The 13,650-nt window shown below is 39.3% G+C and overlaps 1 protein-coding gene across 3 annotated transcripts in view; it reads left to right on the top strand.

The window, feature by feature from the left end:
* LOC141476551 (importin-11-like) overlaps positions 1 to 13,650 on the top strand; it is a 172,919-nt gene that overhangs the window by 111,494 nt on the left and 47,775 nt on the right. For all 3 annotated transcript variants that reach the window (XM_074165233.1, XM_074165234.1, XM_074165235.1), the window contains 3 exons: positions 1,308 to 1,384; positions 10,835 to 10,914; positions 11,588 to 11,668. In XM_074165233.1, coding sequence (XP_074021334.1) covers positions 1,308 to 1,384; positions 10,835 to 10,914; positions 11,588 to 11,668 — 238 coding nt within the window. The remainder of the gene's footprint in view (positions 1 to 1,307; positions 1,385 to 10,834; positions 10,915 to 11,587; positions 11,669 to 13,650) is intronic.

Raw genomic sequence — 13,650 nt, 5'->3', positions numbered from 1 at the left:
AAAGCCTAGACTCGCTATAATTTGCATGCTAATCTAACAATTTGATGTGCTTGACTCTGGGAGCACATTAACCCAGTGATTCTCAGAGATGGTCGCTGGAAGAGATGGTGAGTTTACAAGGATAAAATGCCGGAGAAGTTCTTCCAAGTCTCAAGCTATCTGGTGACTGAACATAAAACAAGTGGCACTGTGATTGATTTGCCACGAGGCTAATTTGTTTGTTTCTGGTGCAGCTGCCACTCTAAAAGGAGGAAACCATTATCTGGACTGAATTCAACCCATTTCTTTCCTGTAGAAAAGGAATATATTGAGTTTTTCTTGAAATAGTGAGGGATTCCTTTGATCTAAATTGTAGATTTGCATTTAAATTACTACTACTTAACCTGAAAGTGATCTGTTTTATGTGCAGCAAAACTAAGATTTATAATGCTGTTGATGGTGGGGGCGCAACTTCCAAGTGCAAGATCTTCATAAAATTTAAGATGAGCATTTTTAATGTATCAGTTCAGAACTTTTATATCTTCTTAATAATACCAATCATGACGTGGTTATTCTGATGCCTAAGCAGAAGAATGTATATATGATATTTTAAGATGTCCTAGATCATCAGAGAAATCTGGATGGGGCTGGCAGACATGGATGGGACTCTGCTTCCTGAATCAAGAGCAGGAGGGCAGCTAAGATAGTTTACATAATCAAAAATGTTATTTAAATACAGTAATGCTACACCTGAGATCTGGGAAGAAACTGGAATGTGTTGCTGTGGCTTTAAGTATGAATTTATTTTATAGTTACTGTTTTCAAACCTCAGGAATTTTAAATTGATGCAAACAATGCTGAGTATATAGTCGTTCTTTTACATATGGTAATCAATGCATCATTTCAGGGAAAGAAAAAAACCCTCAGATATGTAAAGGTTTGAGATGGTTGCCACCACAACTGCTCCTTAGAGGTGTAGAGTGCTACACACGTTGTCCTTATACCATGAATATTCCTTCTCTGAGTTCTGCCCGGGATCCCCAAGTTGGGTACTTAAGCATTCTCACTGCTGCATTTTTGAGGTTATGTTGTCTTTAAAAACAGTAGCATGTTTTTCTTTCTTTTCCTGCCTTAGCAAGACCCATGTCTATATTGATGGGTGTGTTGTAAAGACTAATACTGCACTTGTAACAATTCCTTGAAGCGTATTTCACATGATTTAAGGATCATATAGGTGGTTACTAGAAGTTACAATGTTTTACATGTCAGAATGATTGTTCAATGTTATTCATAGGTCATCTAAAATATTTCGCTTAATCTATTCTTAGGTTAGTGACGTTGGAGAATAGTCCATGTCTTACACCTGAGCTTCTGAGAATATTTCAGAATATGTCTGCCCTTCTTGGTGAGTCTTTTACTAATAAAATTTCTGGGGGTTTTTTTGTTGGTTTTTTTTTTTTTCTGCTGCTAGTCTTATTCATGCATTAAGTAATGCTGCTGTGGCTACAAGAATTAGGGGCTTGTAGCGTAAAGGCACGGACCCTGGTTGGAGGTGCAACCAGAATCGTTTATTACAACAAATACGCAGCTTATATAGCACTAAGTATCTTCTTTCCCAGACAACACGCCCCTCCAACCCCCAACTGCCAGACGGGCGGAATTCCCCTCAATCAGTAGGGTCGTTAGACGCTGTTTGTGGGTCGTCCCCTGCCAGTGTTCCTGCTTCTTCTATTCCTTCCTCTGGCCTTGCTTCTTCCACAATCCTGTTCACCCACAGGGGCTGGCAAAATTGTAACTATTCAGAAATGAAGAACAGGTCTGTATTGTTTGACTTTCCCATCTTCTTTAATATTTATTATCTACTTGCCCTAGTTCTGTTTTTTAATAAATTGATAGCTGCTTTGTACGCAAAAGTTAAGACAAATTTCAGTTTATCACTTCAGAGTTTTTTTTAAGAAGTTCCTGAAATCTAACACCAAATGTGCTGAGTTTTACTGATATTAATTATATAGAATACTTGCCTGTTCTCCTGTTCTATTGATTTCTAGTCTGAAGAATTGAAGTTTCCATTATTCAGTTAATAACGATGTAGGAGGTTTTCAAAATGCTTAAATATGTCTTTAAGTGTATCGGGCAAGCAACACTGAAATTAAAAGCAGTACTTTTGCCCGAGTTGTTGGCAAAATATAAACTTATTAATGAGGATTAAGACTCAGGGATTAGGAAATATTGATTTGGAAAGTAGTGTTTTGTAGTGGTTTTAGTATTTAACTCCAGAGCTATCTCTTAGGTTCTGTAGCTGACATACTGTTTATCTTCATTCATACTTACACACCTAACCTTCCTCCTCCTTGTTCTGTGTTAGTAGTAGACAGAATCTGCTACAGGAAGTTTGCACTATATATACAGTCTTGGTTTTTATAGTTGTATCACACTGCTGTTCTGCTTGTGTTAAATTCAGAAATAATCTATATTTGTGGTTTGCTTATGTTTGCTACTGTTATTTTCTCCCCACCCTGTCCTACCTGGTTGTCATGCAATACTTTCCAGTGTAGTGATGAATATGAATGGAAACCTTGGCATATTCTTCTAACAAAAGGTGGAGGTATTCAGAAATCTTCTACACTTCTATTTCCTTATTTTATAAATGAATCCTAAAGACTAGTGATGCTCTCCTTTGGGACAAAAATCATAGAATGGTTTGGGTTGTGATGCCGTGAAAGACAAAATCAGGACTCAATAATCGGGATGACTATTAAGCAGGTATCCTTTATTGCAGCGCTGGACGCACAGGGAATCGCTCCTCCAAATGTGCGTGCTAGACAGAGTCAGTTTAACAACATATATGCATACCACACATACATATTCATGCAAGGACTACTTAACATATTCATAAGTTTCCAGTAATTCATTACCATATGCTACCTCCCTCTTGGAGCCCCCCATTTGTCAGAGATAAGATAACATTGTGCTGGCTTCACAATTGCTGCCCACATACGGGCCTTCCTGTCTTGTTACTTATCGTAGCTCTGCAAGGGGGTAAGCCCCTGTTTGTGGTCAGCCAAGCTATATTTGCTAACTCATACTTAGGTAAGCAAACCTTCAAGCCATACCTAGCCTTATTCTTTAATTCAGTTGGAAGGGACCTGAAAGATCATCTAGTTCCAACACCCCTGCCATGGATAGGGACACCTTCCACTAGACTACATTGCTTAAAGCCCCATCCAACCTGGCCTTGAACACCTCCAGGAATGGGGCATCCACAACTTCCCTGGGCAACCTGTTCCAGTGTCTCACCACCCTCACAGTAAAGAATTTCTTCCTAATATCTAATCTAAATCTACCCTGTTTCTGATTAAAACTGTTACCCCTCGTCCTATCACTACATTCCCTGATAAATAGTCCCTCTCCATCTTTCCTGTAGGCCCCCTTTAAGTACCAGAAGCCTTCTCTTCTCCAGGCTGAACAACCCTAACTGTCTCAGCCTGTCTTCATAGGAGAGGTGCTCCAGCCCTCTGATCATCTTCGTGGCCCTCCTCTGGACTCGCTCCAATAGATCCATGTCCTTCTTATGCTGAGGGCCTCAGAGCTGGACGCACTACTCCAGGTGGGGTCTCACGAGAGCAGAGGGGCAGAATCCCCTCTCTCAACCTGCTGGCCACGCTTCTTTTGATGCAGCCCAGGATACAGTTGTCTTTCTGGGCTACAAGCAACATTACTGGCTCATGTTAAGCTTTTCATCAGCCAACACCCCCAAGTCCTTCTCCTCAGGGCTGTTCTCAATCCATTCTCCTCCCAGCCTGTATTTGTGCTTGGTTTTGCTGTGACCCAGGTGCAGGACCCTTGCACTTGGCCTTGTTGAATTTCATGAGGTTTGCATGGGCCCACCTCTCAAGCCTGTCCAGGTCCCTCTGGATGGCATCCCTTCCCTCCAGCCTGTCAACCGCTCCACACAGCTTGGTGTCATCAGCAAATTTGCTGAGGGTGCACTCAATCCCACTGTCCGTGTTTCTGACAAAGATGTTGAACAGCACTGGTCCCAGTACTGACCCCTGAGGAACACCACTTGTCATTGGTTTCCACTTGGACATTGAGTTGTTGACCGCAACCCTTCGAGTGCAACCATCCAGCCAGTTCTTTATCCACCGAATGGTACATCTATCAAATCTGTGTCTCTCCAATTTAGAGACAAGGATGTTGTGCGGGACAGTATCAAATGCCTTGCACAAGTCCAGGTAGATGATGTCAGTCGCTCTTCCCTTATCCACCAATTCTGTAACGACATCATAGAAGGCCACCAAATTTGTCAGGCACGATTTGCCCTTAGTGAAGCCATGTTGGCTGTCACCAATTGCCTCCTTATTTTCCACGTGCCTTAGCATGGTTTCCAGGAGGATCTGCTCCATGATCTTGCCAGGCACAGAGGTGAGACTGTTCGGCCTGTAGTTCCCCAGGTCTTTCTTTTTTCCCTTTTTAAAAATGGGGGTTATGTTTCCCCTTTTCCAGTCAGCAGGAACTTCACCAGACCACTATGACTTCTCAAATATGATGGATAGTGGTTTGGCAGCTTCATCCGCCAGTTCCCTCAGGACCTGTGGATGTATCTCATCAGGTCCCATGGACTTATGCATCTTCGGGTTCCTTAGATGGTCTGGAACCCGGTCTTCTCCTACAGTGAGCAGTTCCTCATTCTCCCGGTCCCTGCCTTTGCCTTCTGCCACTTGGGCGGTGTGGCTAGAGCCCTTGCCGGTGAAGACCAAGGCAAAAAAGTCATTGAGTAGTCATTGAGTACCTCAGCCTTGTCCGTGTCCCAGGTGACCAGGTCTCCCATTTCCTTTCAGAGAGGGACCACATATTCCCTAGTTTTCTTTTTATCACCAACATACCTATAGAAACTTTTCTTGTTGCCCTTGACATCCCTGGCCACATTTAATTCTGTCGGGGCTTTAGCTTTCCTAACCTGGTCCCTGGCTGCTTGAGGTTCAGGTTGGATATTAGGAAGAATTTTTACACTGAAAGGGTTATCAAGCATTGGAATGGGCTGCCCAGGGAAGTGGTTGAGGCACCATCCCTGGAGGTATTCAGAAGACAGGTTGACATGGTGCTGGGGGACATGGTTTAGTGATGGTTTTTTTTGTCAGAGTTAGGTTGATGGTTGAACTAGATGATCTTGAAGGTCCCTTCCAACCTAGATGATTCTATGATTCTATGACAATTTCTTTGTATTCCTCCCAGGCTACCTGTCCTTGCTTCCACCCTCTGTAGGCTTCCTTTTTGTGTTTGAGCTTGTCCAGGAGCTCTTTGTTCATCCATGCAGGCCTTCTGGCATTTTTGCCTGGCTTCCTCTTTGTTGGGATGCATCACTCCTGAGCTTGGAGGAGGTGATCCTTGAATACTAACCAGCTTTCTTGGGCCCCTCTTCCCTCCAGTGCTTTATCCCACAGTACTCTGCCAAACAGGTCCTCGAAGAGGCCAAAGTCTGCTCTCCTGAAGTCCAAGGTAGCAAGCTTACTGTGTGCCCTCCTCGCTCCCCTAAGGATCTTGAACTCCACCATTTCATAGTCACTACAGCCAAGGCTGCCCTTGAGCTTCACATTCCCCTCCTTGTTGGTGAGAACAAGGTCCAGCATAGCAGCTCTCCTAGTTGGTTCTTCTATCACTTGGAGAAGGAAGTTATCATCAACGCATTCCTGGAACCTCCTGGATTGCTTATGCCCTGCTGTGTCATCCTTCCAACAGATATCGGGGTGGTTGAAGTCCCCCATGAGGACCAGGACTTGTGAATGTGAGGCTGCTCCTATTTGTCTATTGAGGGCCTTGTCCGCTTGGTCTTCCTGGTCAGGTGGCCTGTAGCAGACCCCCACTGTACATCAACTGCCCTCCCTTTAATTCTGATCCATAAGCTCTTGGTTGGCTTCTCATCCGTCCCCAGGCAGAGCTCATACACTCCAGCTGGTCATTGACATAGAGGGCAACACCCCCTCCTCCTCTCTTGCCTGTCCTTCCTGAAGAGCCTATATCTTTCCATTCCAACACTCCAGTCATAGGAGCCATCCCACCATATCTCTGTGATGCCAATAAGATCATAGCCCTGGAGGCGTGCGCACATCTCTAACTCCTCTTGTTTGTTCCCCATGCTATGTGCATTTGCATAGAGGCATTTAAGTTTGGCCCCCGATGAAGCTTATTTACTGGCTGGAGTGCCTAGTATTCTTTTGTGCTGCACTCCAGGTGCTCTCCTGTTGACCTGTGACCCTTCTTCAGGTTTTGGGCATCTGTTACTGGTATTGGCATCAAACTGGTAGGAGTGGGATGGACTGAGGTTCCCCTCCTGCGGCAGCTCTAGTTAAAAGCCCTCTTCATGAACTTGGCAAGCCTCTCACCAAAGATATAAATATATCCTCAAGGGAATGTTCCTTGTTCTGAAAAAATGAAAGATGTTTTATGATGCTAATACAGCAAGTAGTACAGTTTATCTAGGTAGGTTTTCTTTAAGGTGATGCTTCAAACACAATTCTTTCAAATCTTTTTTTTTTTTTTAATCAGGGGATGGGGTTGAATGGCAGAAACACAGCAGCCCTTGCAATGTGTAATCACAGGCCAGTTTCCTCATATAGACTTCTGGTACTACTTTATTTCTTGAGCATTTTTCTGAGAGCCTTTTGTTTTCTGAGTGTCACATCAGGCAAAAATTTTGATTGCCATGGGTCAAATGGGTGTGTGTTTTGCCAGAAAGCAGAAACCATTATGGTACGCTCTCTCCCTGCAATTCCCTTCTGTTTACATCAGGAGAACCTAGCTGGACAGCCTCCACACATCATAGCCATGGCAGTGTTATGTTGAAATAGAACTTGAATCTTAGATTAGTGCTAAACATTTTTAAAAAATTGGTGGTTATAAAAGCAGTACAATACTTCCATCCAGTACCCCTCTGGCAGCTGCTTTATTGATTCAGTATACTTGTAAAAGGGATACTTAAATCCAGTGCAACAGCACAGTTAAGCTGCAGCCCCTTGCAGAAGAAAATGTATTGATCGATGATGATCAACTGTGCAAGTTAGTTAATTAACCGTTCAGTCTTATTTCTGTAGTACAGTTTCTCCAGTATACAAATAGCAGTATTCACCTGAAACTTTCATCATTTAAGAACAAACACTTCCTGTTCTTCTCACCACAGTGATGTAACTGTCAGGACAAGGTATTTTAACTGAGAAATCTGCTGGTTTTAGTTGGACAAATGCAGAAATCCATTCAAGTTTTGAGATCCTCAGATGTAAACTTTCAAAATCCTAATGCCTTGTGTGCTTTAGCTGTCTGAGATAAGGCAAAACAAAAAGTCTACCCAAGACCGGTTCTAAATTCAGTCTTAAGCTATCAAAGTGGAAGCCAAAGGGCAGATCTGGTGAAGGGAAGTTCCGAGTAGATGATTGCCTTGCTTATGTCTTTTGGAGCAGGGTGGAGAACTAGCTTCAAGGCACTACAGAAAATTATTTTATTCAAAATGCAGTATAAGGAATATGAACCTCCTGACCTTTAGTTTCTGAATTTATTCTTCCTGAAAGGAATTACTCTAATATACGGGTAATGTAACTATTTATCTGGTATGTTTAACTACTCCATCAAAAATTAAATCCTTCAGAAAAAGTGTCCTATTAGAAGTCAACACAGTTGAACTAGAAGAGCTGGAAAGAAGGGAGGGAAGAAGCTCATACATGAGATTTTTGGACATTAGAGGTATATAGCAGACTCTGTCCTGCTGAAGAGGAGGAAACAGATGTGGCAAGAAGTCATCAAACTGGAGAGGGAGAGAAGACATTTTATCTTCTTCACAGTCAGATTATAGCATTTTTAAATCTTGCATAAATGTTACTTCTTAGAGGTATTCCTATACAATAATAGGAGACAAACTACTGTGGGAAATTGAACAGTGTATGTAAATAGATACAGTGCAGTTTTGATAACTCGGACCCAGAGGGACTGTGGAAAATAATATTGATAACCACTTATATAAAAGTAGATGGCTTGGTTATGTTGAAGGAGGTACAGATAATAGGCTGGATTGTATATTATTGAGGTTGTTGGTTATTCATTGCATTGTGGATTTTGTTTTGCATTAATTGCCTTTATGGGCATGGTCCTGTGGGACTTGATTGTAACTGTACACAATATTTTTTTCAGAAAATTCAGTTGTGCAGTGATATATTGCCCGTTCTGATTCAGGACCCTTAAGAGCTCTTTGAGCATCTAGTGTTTCCCATTGGATTTGGGAGTTTAGCTTAACCATCAAAGTAAAAAAAACTTGATTTAAGATTTCTCCATTGTAGCAGTACGTTTTCTTCAGCAAAGTGGTATAAAACTGAATGAGATATATTGTGCGCAAATGTGGTAGTTTTTGAAGTGTGCTATGAATATCACTTAATAGAAAGGTGTTGCTTTGTTTTGTTTCCTGTTGATGAATGCATGTTTAGATGATGGCAAATGAATATATCATCTGTTGCACAATTTTTTTGAAGTGCTCTTAAGATGCTTACTATGTACAGCATAAGCACTTGCTTGTCTGTCATTGCTTCCTGGTCTACCAGTCTACCTGGTCTACCTTAGAAACCTGAACTTTGAAGACCTCTATGCTGCCTCCTCTCATGCTTTGTCTGATGGAGCCAATTGTCCATCTTACAAGAATACCTTCAGTGCTTTTTGACTTTCATTCCTAACTTAAATTTACAGCCTAGAGAAGAAATTGCTTGCCACTGCTTCTCCTGCATCTTTTAGGACAATTTTTAAAACACATGCTTATCTGTTGGCAAGCAATTCCAATGCTTGATGTGTAAAAAAAAAAAAAAAAAAACGGTTTGAGATTTAGTTAATGATTTTTAATTTTTCATTATTTGAACATGGCCATGACACAGGCCTGTGGCATATATCACCATAGGTATATGTCAGTGCAACGACATCTCTTTAATTTTTAACAAACAACTGAAAGGGGAAAAATAGAGAAATGGACCTGCTTTGGCAGGGGGGTTGGACTAGATGATCTCCAGAGGTCTCTTCCAACCCCATGTGATTCTGTGATTTTTCTTTTCTAACTAGTCTGAATGTAATATATAGTTATTCCTTTTCAGATATATTCATCTTTTCAAAAGAGCTTTTCATATCCATTTCAGGATACTACTGCTGTTGGAACTGGATGTCAGAGTTGTTGTACAAATCAATTAATTTGCTTATTGAAAAGTTATCAATGCTATACTTAAAGATACAGGAGAAGAATGTTGCATTTGATATGAAGACTTGATTTCATTTGCATAACTGACCTTTTTTCAAAGATTGTGGTGCTATCACTGATGTACAATAATCGTTCGCAGCATAATTGTCATATTTAATTTTCATATCAGCACTGCTGATGTTTAAATTCTGTTGAAATATAATTGCCCTATAGAGGAGTTGCAGAGGTTCTTTAGTCCATCTCTCAGTGCAGCAGATTGAATAACGTGGAATGGAGGAATATGTTAATTCTCTGAGGATGGATGCATTTCTGCAGTGAGACTGCTTAAAATGACAGATAAATCTGACATAATTTCAGATTGGGAATATGGTCAAGACATACCTGTTTCAAGAAGCATCAGGTTTAGTGTGCCTGTGCTGAACTTGTAAAGGTAATGGCAAAAAGCAGGTTACAGGAACTGGAATAATTCCTCTGGTCCCCAACAAAACCCAGAGGAGGCTAAGAAATTAATTCAGAAAAAGATGTATTTGATCCAGGAAAACCCAGCAAGAATATTGATGCGTTATTGGTTTCTCTAGCTAATCAGTTGAAGGTAATACTTTTTTAGAAAAAGTGCTTTTACTGAACATTGAGCTTTATGCACAGATGAGTGACTGAAATTCTGTGGTTTCCAGGACATCTATCTTATCTGTTTTTTTCCTTCTGGCCTGAAATAACTTATTGCAATTCTACTACTCATATTTTATTACCTTTTTATCAGTTATCACAGAATGGAAAGTTACGGAAAGCTTGGTAGCATTTCTTTACAATTTGTCTACTTCATCAGTATCTGAAACTTAAAATATGGTGGTAAGAAGAAAGCTGCAGTCCTCTAAGGAGAAGTCAGTAACTTGAAGAAAAAAGTGTAATACTAGTAATAAGCTACTAAAACTAATATATAGCTGTATTGGAATCTTTTGTTGAGGATATTGCATGGATAGGTGAAAATTCATCTCTTTTCAAGTCAAGATAGTGAATATTCCAAATAAGTGATAACAAGACATGACCTGTCCAAGCACTGAGATATGAAAGTAGTCATGCGTTCAAAGCTATCCAATAGCCATGCCAGGTAACAGAAGCATTAAGGCTCTTTCTTAATGGGAGGGAACAGAAGAGAAACTGCTAAAACTCCCCAGAACTTTTCAGATGTTATAATGGAAAATGGTAAGGAACTTTAAAACGTATATTAAAATATTTTCCTGTTGGCTCTCCATGATTATTTTATTGAAATATTAATTAAAGATGGAAGAGCAAAAGTTCACTTACTTTACCTTTAATATCTTCTTAGTCCACTATTGCATCCAAAACTTGATTTTTAAAATATTTTTCATTTATTAGCATTGGCTTTTGATGTCATAGGATTTCTTGTGCTTCTATTTGAGAACATGAGAGCTGTTATCATCCCTCTTTTGTTATTGTCTCTAGCAGGGAGGCAGAACCTGAATGGTATTGAATCTAAGATAACTTTTTTTCTATTTGTAGGCATCTGGCACTTAAATTCTGTGTGAGGAAAAAGACTTTTAGAAGTGAATCACATTAGTTGTATTTCAATGTGATGATGATGTTCTGAATTGTGATTTATTTTTTTTTCTCCAGAGCTGAGTTCAGAAAACCTCAAATATTGCTTTAAGATAATCAATGCTTATATTTTCTTATCGTCATCTGAATTTCTACAGGTATGTTACCATTATATAAAGCTTCATATTAGCACCTTAGTTCCCTACTGGAAAACTGGTTTTTGGTTTGGTTTTGTTTTTATTTTTCCTCATGTTGGGAAACATCATACACACAGACATTTATACTCTTAGTCATTTGTCTGTATACAAGCATGTTGTTCTGATGTTAGCTCTTTATGGCACATGGTGGACACTCAATCAAATCATATTTGAGAAAGATTATTATTTAGAATTAATGTTTCATGGCTTGATTTAGTACTTCGGTACCTGAAAAGGTCCTATGTGGGGTAGTAATACTTACTCTGTTAATTATCCTGCCATGTTAAAGTTATTATCATAAGTTCTAGCAGGAAATGAACTAGAAATATTATGCCTTGTTCTCAAACCTTCTTAATTAGAAAACTCATTGGTTGTTTAAAAAAAACCTGCAACTTAACACCACCCCACCCCCCCCCAAAAAAAAACAAACAAACAAACAAAAAAAAAACCAAACAAACAAACAACACTGATTAGATTTTAATTGGTTCAGGAAAGATGAGCCTTGTAGCAAATATGTTCAAAAAAACAGCTTCTCTTCAAAGATCATATTTAATCCCTAATGTGTTGAGTTTTGAAATATATACATAGATATAAAACATATTTGCATAATACCTTCTTTTTCATTTAATTTCAGATGTATGCTGCTGACTTATGCCAGTCATTTTGTGAACTCTTAAAGGACATAACTACTGAAGGTCAAGTTCAAGTTTTAAAGGTAGAATCTAATGAAAATAATGATAACCCAGATATTCATCTCTAGACATCTGTATTCTTGGTAGTGTTTTGTTAAGTTAGAGTAATATTTTCAAGTATTATCAATGTAAAACATGTAAGACAAAATCAACTTATTTAGCACACATTGTCATTGGAGTCAGTGGTGTTTTAATCTACATATTTAAAGTGTGTGTGTGTATACATGTGCACACAAATATACTTTAAAAAAAATACTCATTTTCCCAAGAGCAGGTTAGTATAGCCCCAAACAGAGCACCCTAAAAGATAATTACCTAACAGAGTGTTCCTGTGCCCTCTCTGCAATCCTTTCTTTGCTTCATGTGATCCCAAGGTATTGTCCTTAGGTAAATGAGTTCTAAGCCAGTTTGAGCCTGTGTTTGTACAGATTAATTTAGATTAAGAGATCTTTCCCATTTGATTATTTTCTAGATTACTAGAGAAAGGACGTTAGTGAGGGCTTGGACCCTCAAGAAAATAGTTTGTTCTACAGCCTGGCAACAGCACACTTAAACAGCCAGATGACCAGTCACTGCATTGCAAAGATGATACTACTCATAGAAAATCCTGAGAGCATTAAGTCACAAAGCAAGGACTGTGTTTGGATCAAAGTAACTTGATTTAACCTTTGCCTATCAGTAGACTCGCGGAAGTTAGAGTTGTTCAATTCTAATTGAATTTTGGAATGGAGAAGAATACCAAAGTATAACATAAAAGATACTCACAATTCTAATTAAAAAATAAAAAGGCAAAAATTAATCTAATTAATGAGTTTTAGAAGCTGTCCTTATTCAGTTTTTAGCTTGGTTCAGAATTCAGAAAAAATATTTTTCATTGTTTGGATGAAAACGCAACATTAAGAAATTATTTAACCAAAAAAAAAAAAAAGCCAAAATTGAACCTAGATTATTCATACACAAATACGTTTTGAGTGTTTCTAATCAACATGTGAAAAGGTAGGTAGTTATCTAATTGCTGTATCTAGCCATCCAAATTGTGGGTTTGTCTGTATACTATCAGCCAGTACTGATTCCTTTGTTCATACAAACAACATTATTATATCTATTTTTTTTTTGATATATTAAATATATTATATATTAATTGTCCTTTTCAGTATTCAATAGTTCAATTTTTGTAACTGCACATTTGAATAACTGGCAAGATAAGGGTTTAAGTAATGAGTCTGCATACATGTGTATTACTATAAAAAATGTTTAGTTGATTTTACAATTAAATAAGCACCAAAAGACTGAGATTCACTTTTTGGGTTTTTATGCTGAATTTCTGTATGACCGTTAGAACTTAATAGGTCTAGAGCCAAGTTTTTCCAATCTTTATTGAATGTTGGATATATGTGCTCTCTTTGTCACATTCCTTCGTATAGCATACTTGCATTTGTACCATGAGTGTTCAACCAATCTTTGCTTTTGTCATGAATTGATGTTATAATGGCAACAACTGCTTAAATAGAGTTGCTAGAGGCTTTTCAAAGTATTAAAATAAATTGTTTTCATTCAAACTTCAAAGGGTATTATGAAACCATAATTTAACCTTATTTAAGGATGCTTTCCATTGAGCGCAAGAGCTCTCAAAGCCCAAGCATAAGAAATCAGGAAAGGAAGGCAAGAGACCAGCATGGCTGAGTCAAGACCTGCTGCTCAAACTAAAGGGCAAGAAAGAGATGCACAGGCAGCGGAAGCAGAGACAGGTATCCTGGGAAGATTATAGGGACGCTGCCCAGTTGTGTAGGGATGAGGTCAGGAAGGCCAAGGTGCAGCTGGAGCTGAACTTGGTGAGGGATGCAAAGAATAATAAGAAGGGCTTCTACAGGTATGTCAGGCAGAAAAGGAAGGTCAAAGAAAGCATACCCACCCACTGCCCACCCCCTCCCCCATGAGCAAGACTGGCAAACTGGTAACAACGGACAAGGAGAAGGCTGAGGTACTCAACCACTTGTTTGCCTCA

The sequence above is a fragment of the Numenius arquata genome, chromosome W, assembly GCF_964106895.1.
Source record: "Numenius arquata chromosome W, bNumArq3.hap1.1, whole genome shotgun sequence".
In the NCBI taxonomy this organism is placed as follows: Eukaryota; Metazoa; Chordata; class Aves; order Charadriiformes; family Scolopacidae; genus Numenius; species Numenius arquata.
This window is presented reverse-complemented; position numbering and strand designations above follow the sequence as displayed.